This window comes from Ahaetulla prasina, chromosome 7 (assembly GCF_028640845.1).
Source record: "Ahaetulla prasina isolate Xishuangbanna chromosome 7, ASM2864084v1, whole genome shotgun sequence".
Lineage (NCBI taxonomy): Eukaryota > Metazoa > Chordata > Lepidosauria > Squamata > Colubridae > Ahaetulla > Ahaetulla prasina.
In genome coordinates this window covers 65,490,889-65,502,432 of record NC_080545.1, presented here as the reverse complement: position 1 = coordinate 65,502,432, position 11,544 = coordinate 65,490,889, and the positions used below count along the sequence as shown (strand labels likewise).

Below are 11,544 nucleotides of genomic sequence, written 5' to 3'. Positions count from 1 at the left end.
GCACCACCACGGTTCTTGTCAATGCTATGTCAGTGAGCATGCAAACACAATGGCACCTACCTACAGCCTTGAGAGTGGCATATTTGGCATAATCTGAAGCCTGGTTAGGCAAAACACTTGTCATTTGCAGCTGATTGTTATGTGAGTGTGACAGCCCAATCTGTGAGGCTGTGGAGGAGTTGATCACAGCATTGTTCAGGTGTTTCTGATCTGAAGGCAAAAAAGGATGGCAAGTGTAAATTTAAATAGCCCACCTCAAGTAAGTTTACATTACATTTGCCAGCCCCTCAAACAAGTAACACGCATTGGTACTTCTTAAGTTTTGCCATAGTCAGAGGTGATGGGCAGGGGGCAGTAGAAGGAAATCAGAAATTGGCATTTAAATACCATGGGCAAATGAGAAAGGAAGAGACAGCTTTGCCCAACAGTGAACTGAGTAACAATAGTAAGAATGCCAAAGAAATAGTAACATAACACCCCTTTTTGTATAGTGTAAATAAGAAGACATATCCCCATCCACTTATTTTCAAGATAGAAATTTTAAGCATGTATTATTTGGACAGATTGGATCTTTTGACTAGAATCTGTTTCATATTGGCAGAAAGAGTCATCTATGGATGCATGGAGACTGACTTGGTTACCTACTCTCTGAAAATAGGCTGCATGTCTCTGAAGGAAAGACCCATATTCTACTGCTCGAAAACATCAGAATGGAATGATTTAAGGGACACAACTACGGCCTAACAACACACCTTGATAAGTATTTCTAAAGTTTATGTATGTATTTACTTGTGGATATGCCAACCACAGCAAGAAGGCAAACAGTACAACTAATGTATTGTAGATGAATTATAAAAGCTTAAGCTACTTTTTTTGATATGTTGAAATGGTTGTTTCCAGAATTCAAAGTAGGAGTGGCTTTATTGTCTGGATGTTACAATGTAAACATAACCAGAGCCTGCCAGGTTGGGAAAAATTGTCATATATCAATTAAATATAAACAGTTACAGTTCTACAAAGTTCCATTTACCAACTTGGTATAGTGAGGTGGAAGGAAGGGAGAGCATGGTATAAGCACAGGGATGGCATTACCTTTTCAGACTACCTATTGTCTAGAAACGATATAGATATGGATGTGTGCATATGTGAATGCATGGAGGTGAGGAGGCTGATTATCTTACCTTTGTTACTTGAGGGAGATCCCCGAGAAAGGCTATCACCAATCTGGACCTGCACACTGCTGATATGGCCATCAGGCAAGTGATCGGATGAGCTATGTCCAGGTTGCTTTAGAAGATCTGTGAGTGTTCTAGAAAAGATGCATGAAGAAGTTACTTGCCAACCGCCTCATGAAAAGATTCTCACTTACTGGTATCTACTTTTTGGACCATTGTTTAATTGTATCACCAGCTGCACTTGCTCCTCATTTGCTTACTTGGGCACCCAGGAAATACCTGTTATGGATGGTATATTTTCGTAGAACTTGAAACATTGGAAGTATTCTAGGAGGCTTCTAAGCAGAACATGGACAACTACCTATCAGGGTGTTGCAAAGCAGACTCTCTACATTGACAGGCAAGCTTATTTCAATTTATGAATTGGTTTTCCTTTAGGGAACTCAAATGAGGGGAAAAAACATAGAGTCTCCCATCATTTTTATCTTGACAATAATGAGGTTGTGAAATAGCCTGGGATGATAATTGCTGAGTGCTGCTGAAGGATTACCCTTATCAGAAAGGATGGGAGGAGAAAGGCTCCAAGGAAAAGCAGATGTCTCTTAGGACACTTGGCTGTTGAAAGTGGTTAACAGTAGATGGAATATATAAACAGAACAAATTCAATTGTCTTATTAAAAGAATTATAGAAAGGAATATGCCAGATTATCTTTTTTTATTCAAAGTCTAAACGTTTGGTTTCCACTATAGCTACACATTTATTTTTCCCCCAAATGTTCTTGGATGAATGAAAATCAATACAAAATAACATGCATGACCGTTGTTTGAATTTCTTATTAAAAACTAATGCATTGAGGGTCATTTCACTGCCAAGGCCCAGCCATACAATTTTCCATTTCCAAGATTTTCCATTGTGAGAACATGAAAAAAATACTATAGGTGGCCTGCAAAATTCCAGTTGACTACTAGGTGACTGTAAAAAAATATAGAAAATGTTTCTTGGCTTCCTGATACCGGGCAGTTGTGTGGCTTTTGAAACCTGTATACCAGTGATGGCTAATCTTTTTGCCGTTGCGTGCCAAAAGTGGGTAGAGTGCGGGGGGGGGGCATGCATGCATGCATGCCCACACCCATAATTCAATGCCCCCTTGCGCCCCGCCCCTGCGCATGCATGTGCGACCCACCCCCCATGCTCCCCTGCGCATGCACGCACGACCCCCCTGTGCTCCGTTTTGGGCCTAGCAGGCCTCCCTGAAGCCTCTGGAGGCTGGAAACGGCCTGTTTCTAAACTTCCAGTAGGCCTGTTTTTCGTCTCTGGAGCCTTGGGAGGGCAAAAATGGCTTCCCTCACTGAGGCCCTCTGGAGGCCAGAAACGGCCCAGTTTCCTGAGTTCTAGTAGGCCCAGTAGGCCTATTTTTCACCTACCCCAGGCTCCGGAAGCTTTCCTGGAGCCTTGGGAGGCCAAAAATGGCCTCCCCCATCACCCCAGAGGCCCTCTGGAGGCCAAACCCCCCCTCCAGAGCCTCCATGCGAACCCTGTACTTACCTGGCAATGGGCCATGGGAGGGGAGGGGCAGCGTGGGCAGCAGCATGTGCATGCGCACTGGAGCTGAGCTAGGGCAATGGCTCATGTGCCCGCAAATATGGCTCTGCATGCCACCTGTGGCACGCATGCCATAGGTTTGCCATCACGGCTATGTACTGTATGATGTGCGTAATTTCTTTTTGGCTAGAGAGGAAGGATCCATTTCCCATTTTAAAAGATAATAGTAACTTACTTATAGAGAATTAACTTTAGAACCAAGAGGCATCTCTCAGAACACCTTGCTGATAAACAGGCTGGGAAAGGGAATTGGCTGCGTCAGGAAGTTATAGATGGGGTTGGAGGATATGAACCGGAATATATGCTTCACCACAACACAATAGCCATAGATTGTGTGATAGTGTGATAGTCCTAGATCTAGATCTTCCCAGTCACAGCCCAATACTACATTACACAATTTAGTCTACATTCTACTCCACAGTTAGATTCACACAATGAACAGTGGTTTAATAGTAGCCACAATTGACTGGGTTCATATGAGTTATAAAACTTGCTTTACAAACAAGTATGGCTGGTTCAAATAGTGGGTTAACCAAATTCAAACCAACCATGATAAAATGATTGCTTCTGAACAATGTTATTTTTTTGTCAAATGAAATCCAGCACAAGTGCTACATACTTTTCAGGGGCACTTAGGGAATAAGCTGCAAAACAACCTTGCAAGAAAATGATGATATTTTGCAAGAGATGATTTGAAAGCAATAAGAGAAACTATGGAATACATATAGGAGAAAATTCTATATTTGAAAGATACCAAATTGTCTTAAAAGGATCTGTCCTGGATTCTCATTTTTCATTCCCTTCTATGACTTTGTTTTCAATAGATGCTAATTTGTACTTACTGGGAGTTGAACTTGACTTGAGAGATTATTTACCTAATTTTAATCCATTTTTGTAGATTGTTAGGCTACAACTGGAAGGACAAAAGTTCAAACCTCTCTCCTGCCCTGAAGTCACTAACTTTTGCCCTGCCTCTTTCCTCATAACATTGCTGGGAGCAAACATGAGAGTCTGTATATCCCAGGAACAACCAAGCAAGTGGCATAAATGTAATAAACAATATTAAATTCAATCAGTCTGTGACTCACATTCATGCTTTCAATGGCAAGGACTTTTGTTCCTATGATAAATGAGAATTGTTTGTTTCACAATGGGGGAAGATCTGACTGTTTGTATCTTGGAAACATTTCAAAATTCCTAAAATTTCCCCAAAATTCCCAAGATAAAATCTTAGAGATCATAGAGAGGATTTTCTCCATTCTTGGTTCAAGATGGAATTTTGCAGCTGCAGCATCCCCAATGGGTGACCACCCAGTCTCTGCAGAAATACCATGAGACTACTTATTATCTTTTCAAAAAAACCATCTGTATTTCTGGCTTTTTGCTAATCTTAGTTTATCACTAACCGTTTGCCAGCCAAGAATTGATTGCATTTGGCTAACACATTTAAACTGACTTTTGAATTAACCCATTTTCTGCTTTCATATAGTACTGAACTATAAACAAAGTAAATGGCCTGGATAAATATGACATGTTAAGCCATATAAACCAATCAATCCCTAAAGGTTAAAACTAACCAACGTTACCCATTGTGTAAACTATGCATTTAACTGTCCTAGTTCAAATATGTGCACAAACAGATCTTGAGACAAAATTAATATATCCATACTGCATTTGCTAATGCAAATGGATCGTTTTCATGCAGATAAAAGAGACTGATGCAACAAGCACCACTTCCTCACTCTCATATTGATTCCTGTGAATTCCCTGCACTAAATAAAACAATAGGCTTTTTTATAGCAGCAGACTTCATAGTACATGTCTACTGGATTTAAAATAGCTCTCTCTTTATTTACTGCAGGAGTGTGTTATGAAGTACACTGTGACTCCCCTTACAGCAGATTTGTTTTTTAGAAGTCTTTACAGTATTATTTTTTTTCTAAGAAATAGCTGAAGTCATCATACAAAGGTAAATTAAAGAATTCATAAAAAGGTGGCACAGACATACAAGCGGTATTAGATTTACAGACCTGCTTAGGAATCATAAGCAAATGCATACATGTAGATGTTTGGCTTACTGTAGAGCTGGTTGTAATGAGAGGTTGTGTACTGACTAAACAACTAATTTATGAGCTCCCCAAAAATGACCCACTACAGAGGGCCAAACTATCATGAACAATACTTCCAACCAGAAAGTAATAAAGGAGAATATTTGTTGCTCAGGGATGAAATGAGGGGTCCTTAGTGCTCTCTGAGCTGGGTTTGTTTTCTTGCAGACATTTTATTACCCAAAGTAGGCAATATTATCTGTGCCAGTGATGATGGCACTGGTGTTGGCATCCTAGGGTTGCCTAATAAGTTTGTGAAAACAGTACATGATTTTTTAAAAAAAAAGCCCAATGCCAAAAATGTTCTTACAAACTATGTAAATCAATAAACCTCGGTGATGCAGGCAAAAGAAGGGACCAGGGTATTAAGGTGCAAAGCAAAATAGCTAAGAGAAACCAAGGAAGCACTCAATTAATCCCCCAGAGTGTATAATCCTCCCCATTTCAGGGAAAATAGTTTCCATATCAGCCATTCCCGCTTAGTATATTTTCTTGATAGTCAGGCAGTGGTTTTCTTTTTTGGGTATGTACACACACATTGCCTCTAGTCTTCTTATTTATTTAAATATATTTTTCCTGCAAATATGTGATGCATCTATGCACATATTGAAAGAGGCAATCTCTCTCTTCCAGAGGGTTGGGGAAAATAAAGCTCTCTGGGTTGCATGGCAAATTTTTCAGGTGGGAGATCTTAGACCTCATTTCAAAAGCTTTTTATACCTGGAACATGGAGATAAAAGCCAGCCTCAAAGAAGAACAGCAATGGCAGCGCTCAAGGGCTGTCTCTGGGTGGAAAAGAGGCACTGGCAGAACTGTCACTTCTGTGGTCAGCAGTTTGAGACACCAAGAATCTAGATAACCACCAGACAGCAACGAAGAGTTTTCTACAGATCTTTACTATTCTAGTGGTTGCTTTTCACAGTATACAGTATTTTTCGGAGTATAAGACGCACCTTTTTCCCCCAAAAAAGAGGGTGAAAACCTGGATGCATCTTATACTCCGAATGTAGCCCCTCCCAGCTTCTCAGATAGAGGTTTCAGAGGCTGAAAAAAAAACCCAAAAACTTATACTCCGGTGTGTTTTATACTCCGAAAAATACAGTATGTTGAAGCTGCTACACTTGCCTGCAGCCCTCTTTCACTGGCCAGCCCCCCACCCCCCGATCATGTTGTGCTAGGCAAGGGCCTTAGTTCCTGTATGGGTCACACTGATCCATAACAAGCAGATGATGACCATACAGGTAGTCTTCGACTTATAACAGTTCATTTAGTGACTATTCACAGTTACAATGACACTGAAAAAAGTGATGTGTTTCTCATGTCTTATGTTTTTCATACTTCTGACCATTGCAACATAACCATGATCTTCTTCTTCCTAGCATATTCCCACTGGTGCAGGATCCACTTTTTGGATCATTGAATACCACTTTGCACAGTCAGCTGCGTTTCCAGGGCGCAGGCCCTCAGCTTGAATATCTTTATTGATGGTGTTTTGCCATCTCTCTTTTGGATGCCCGCGAGGTCGCCAGCCATTAATTTTTAGTTGGTAGGCAGTCTTAGCAATGGTGGAAGGTGCTGCTCTCAAGACGTCCATACCAGCGGAGCTGGACTTCTCTCATCTTCTTTGGTTCCACACCAAATTGTTGTTGAATGGTGTCATTTGTGGTCAAGAAGGGAGATGCCCGATATCCAATTGAGCATTCACATTTTCATGACATTGAGATAGCTTTTCGTCCCTGTTGTTGCTGCCCAGCATTCAGTGCCTTACAGTGCAACAGGGCGGATGGTTGTCTTATTGGTTGTCTCAACATCCCCATGATCATGTGATCAAAATTCAGACGCTTGGCAACTGATTCATATTTATGACAGTTAAAGTGTGCCACGGTCATGTGATCACCTTTTCTGACCTTCTAACAAGGAAAATCAATGGGGAAGCCAGATTCACTTAACAACTGTGTTACTAATTTAACAACTGCAGTAATTCACTTCGCAACTTGGTACAATGGGGCAAAATTGACTTCACAAGTATTTCACTTAGCAACAGAAATTTGAGCTCAATTGTTGTCCTAAATCAAAGGACAACAATTTGTTCTCCCCCCCTCTCAAGACTGAAGGCATAGCTGACCCCAAGGCAGCTGCAATACCTGCTTTGACTTTATTAGTGCCACTGCTCTCTGCTGAGCTAAGCTGCAAAGTTGGTATGAGAAATACCATAGCTGTCTGGTACAAAACAAGTGCTGCCTGCTGGACCTGTATTGCTTGTCTTTCTCTTGTGACCCATGGGAGTTCAGGGTAAAGCTTCTTCTCCTTCCAATTTCTCCTGGAAGAAGACTCATCAATTGGCAAAGGCTTTAATGCTAGGGCATTTGTTGTGCTGAGCTTAGACCTAAAAGGCATTCCTATTTTAATGAGGCTTGTTTATCTCTTGAACTTGTGAATTGATCTAAACTGGCATAGGGGAGGAAAAGTTCGTATGTCTCTGCCTAGCTCAGAAATAAAGCTAGAAGAAATTCTGTGGCGATAACAAACTGTCCATCAAAGAAACAGTAAATATCTAACAGCAGAAGATGACATTGCCTTCAGCAGGTCTTCCTTGCCTGCATGGTTAGAGTCGAAACTGGTCACAGACCTCTCATGAATCACTGCCAGATGAGTGAAGGGCTGTTGGCAAGCAAGGGTACAATGAAGGGCATAATCAGTACTGGCACAGAGAAGCAGTTTACTGATGAGGGCTTCACACTGACTTTTGAATTATTAGGTTGGGAAAGTGCTCTGCTAGGGTTGAGGAGAAAAAATCAGAAAAATATCAATGAATTAAGAGACATGAATCACATTTAAAAGTCAACAGAATTTAATAAGCAGCATTCAGAATAATATTTCATATTTTATGTGCTATTTTTCAAGCCTTTTCACATTAATAAATTAGAATGCAGTCCCTGTTATGCTGATAAAAATTCCTACCAGTTAATAACACATTCTCCTGATTCTCACTGCTGTCATACAAAAGTCCACATGACTGAACGGGTAAATATTTTAACGGCAGTGATTGGCTATTCATTAACCAATAGTATCTCTATCTTATCCTCCTTCACACCCTCACATCCTGGACACAAACTGTTTCAACTCCTACCCTCAAAACGACGCTATAGAGCACTGCACACCAGAATAACTAGATACAAGAACAGTTTTTTCCCGAATGCCATCACTCTGCTAAACAAATAATTCCCTCAACACTGTCAAACTATTTACTAAATCTGCATTATTAATCTTCTCATTGTTCCCATCACTCATCTCCTTCCACTTATGACTGTATGACTGTAACTTTGTTGCTGGTAATCCTTATGATTTATATTGATATTGATTGTTTCCTGATTGCTTATTTGTACCCTATGATTATCATTAAGTGTTGTATCATTAGGTGTTAAATTTGTACCATATGACCATCGCTAAGTGTTGTAAGTGTTGTACCTTTATGAAGGTATCTTTTCTTTTATGTACACTGAGAGCATATGCACCAAGACAAATTCCTTGTGTGTCCAATCACACTTGGCCAATAAAAAATTCTATTCTATTCTATTCTATTCTATTCTATTCTATTCTATTCTATTCTATTCTATTCTATTCTATTCTATTCTATTTTCTATTCTTCTAGGCATGTGCTCATGAAAACGTATTCTGACCACAAGAATTTACCACTGATAATCAAATTTAGTCTGTTCAATTGAAACACTTCCCCCCAAATAGTAAGGAAAATGACACAAATAACACGCTAAGGGACAATTCAGAAAACATCAGAAAGTGATTAAATTATACGTAAAACATGAGCTGGAGATGAGACATGATGACCATGGCAATAAGATACTGTATAACATTCCAGTTGCTAGACCATACCAGTAATGCTGTGACAAGCTAATGAATTAAGGGCCATTGAGCTTTCATTGAGCTAATTATATCAATGTCTTAAAAGCTCATTTGGATTAACTGCAAAAAACATTTGCTTCATCATTTGCCCATTATTTCTGATTACTTGAGATCACACACATGGGAGAAATGGAAGAGGTGCTAGGAATTCTGAAGCAAGACTGTCAAGCAAGAGATGCTATTGGTAGAGGAAGAAAAATGTGACAGGAAAATGTAAAATCAGTAGGAACTTAATATCAGAACAACTGATTTAATTTGATGGCTGGAAGAATATCATAATGAGTCCTGAATTAGTAAACTAGAGTACATTTAACCTCTATTCCAGTTCTCAATTTATAAACAACATTATATAAGATCCTAAGAAATTATCATGTATGTATCCAGATATGCAAGCGAAATGTTGGAGATGTAATTGTGATAATGCTACATATTTTCATGTATGGTGGACTTGTAAGAAAATTAAGTCTTTCTGGATAAGAATTTGGTGGATTATGCAGAATGTTCTGAAGAAGAAGATAAAGTTCCTATCGCAATTTTTCCTTTTGGGAATAACAACGGACTGTACAGTGATTGAGACTAAGTTGATTTTGAACTTAATAACAGCAGCAAGACTGTTGATTGGACAATATTAGAAGAAAAAAGAATTATCCACAATAGAAGAATGAATATTGAAAGTTTCCAATTTGGCTGAGATGGCTAAAATCTCAGCCTTCTTGAAAGACAGTACTCAAGAAAAATATTTAAATGAATGGAAGAACTGGATTGATTATATTCAAAATAGATATCAGATTAAGAAATTTCGGATTGCCTTTGAATGAAGGATGTTGTTTTTGGTTTTAATGGAAGAAGTCAGGTTATGTGAGAGAGAAGGATTATAATTGTGTTAGATTTTAAAAATTTAATGTATGACTGTTTATTGAATTATACCTTGTGTTTGCTCCGGGAAGTGGGGGGGAGGGGTTTTTTGGAGGGAGGTGGGAAGGTGGGGGAGGGGGAGGGGAGGGGAAAAATTAATTGTTGTTGTAAAACTTTTTCAATTAAAAAAAACCATTATATACTTCAGCTGTGTTTAATGACATTTGTTGTTGCCTTTGAATTAATTTTGATTCCTGGAAGCTGCCTGGACAAATCCATACATTTTCCACGGTAACAGTTTTGGAAGTAGTTTGCCACTATCTTTTAGTAGGCTGAGACAGAGTGACTGGCCCAAACCCACAAAGCTGGCTTGTAACTAAGGCAAAAGTAGAATTCAAGGTCTCTCCATTTCTAATGTGTGTGTTGTATGGTATAGTGTGCTAAGAAAGAAGGAACTCAAATACAATATAGGAAACAAATGCAGGGTCTTATTCAACAAAATTCAATTCAATATTAAGAAAAGTAAAGTCTTACACTTATGTCAAGGAAACCAAATGCACAGGTATAGAAGATGGTAATTGTCTCAGCAGCAGTAACTGTGAAAGGGATCTAGATGTCCTAGTGGACAACCACTTAAGTATGAGCCAGCAGTGTGATACAAATACCCTCCCAAAAAACCTAATGCAGTCCTAGGCTGCATCAAAAGAGAGATAGTATTAAGATCATGTGAAGCATTAGTACCACTTTCTACTACTCTAGTAAGATTTGGAATCCAGTCTGGTCACACACACACAAACACACAAACACTGAGACTCTAGAAAGTGTGCAGATAAGAGCATTGGCTCATCCATTAAATCCTCAGTGTTTGTAGAGAGATTCTTCCCAGAATCATCAAATTCACTTCCAGTATTTGCATATATTAGCAGCTGTGGTTTATATATAGCCCTCCTCCTGCCAGACAGCTATGTGCACACCTGCCTTTTGCAGAACAATTCCACACGTTGATCCAATGCGATTTTAGGTAAAAGCTCTATCTGCAAAACGGTATGAACACAAGGACATAACATAAGCTGCAATATTAAGAACCCAATAGAAGCATTATAAGTCTTATCAATGAGTACTACAATTAGTGCACACATCAGTACATCAAAACCCTGGAAAAAAGGGAAAACCTGGCCATGTTCACTTTCCATCATTGCACTGCCCACAGTGGCCTTTCTTTTTCTGAAAAGTTAAGCACAGTTTTGCTTATTAAAAGATTGCAAGTAAAAAACCCTATGACTTCTTCTTCCATAGGAAGGAAGTGGATTAATAAATTAAATTTCCCTATCAGAGTTAGAGAACCTAATGCAATTATGTTGTTGAATTCCAAATCTCATCTGTCCTGGATAACAGCGGAGTATAATGGGAACTGTAGCCCAGCTACAGCTAGAGGGCCATTGATTCCTGATCCTGTACTTTTAAGAAAAAGTTTTAATGGGAACCCAATCCACATTCTCTACAAGTATCTAAAGCACTGGATCAAAGGACTTTCCTTTGTCTGTCTGTTCCTATTGTTTTTTGAATCCATTCTTTTCCAGTTGGACAGGAAACTTATTATATTCACTTTATATTACAGCATTCCCTAAATGCGATGCCACTCTAACAACATAGCACCTTGCACTGAATTTCTTTGAGGAGAAATTTCTTCTTTGTCACTACCAACCAATCAAGCCATTTCCTGGGGCAACTATACAGTACTGCCAAGTTCTAGCTAAAGATAATATTAAGACAAATATAAAGATACAGGCAGTGGTGGGATTCAGCCAGTTCGCACCACTTCGGGAGAACCGGTTGTTAACTTTCTGAGCAGCACTTCCAACTGGTCATTGGAAGAAATCAT

General features: G+C 39.3%; 1 protein-coding gene across 1 annotated transcript in view; it reads right to left on the bottom strand.

Annotated features, from left to right (window-relative positions):
- Positions 1–11,544, bottom strand: part of SHISA8 (shisa family member 8) — a 71,642-nt gene that overhangs the window by 3,436 nt on the left and 56,662 nt on the right. Inside the window, exons 4-5 of the mRNA XM_058191664.1 lie at positions 1,182–1,309; positions 61–210 (exon numbers count right to left, since the gene is read on the bottom strand). Coding sequence (XP_058047647.1) covers positions 61–210; positions 1,182–1,309 — 278 coding nt within the window. The remainder of the gene's footprint in view (positions 1–60; positions 211–1,181; positions 1,310–11,544) is intronic.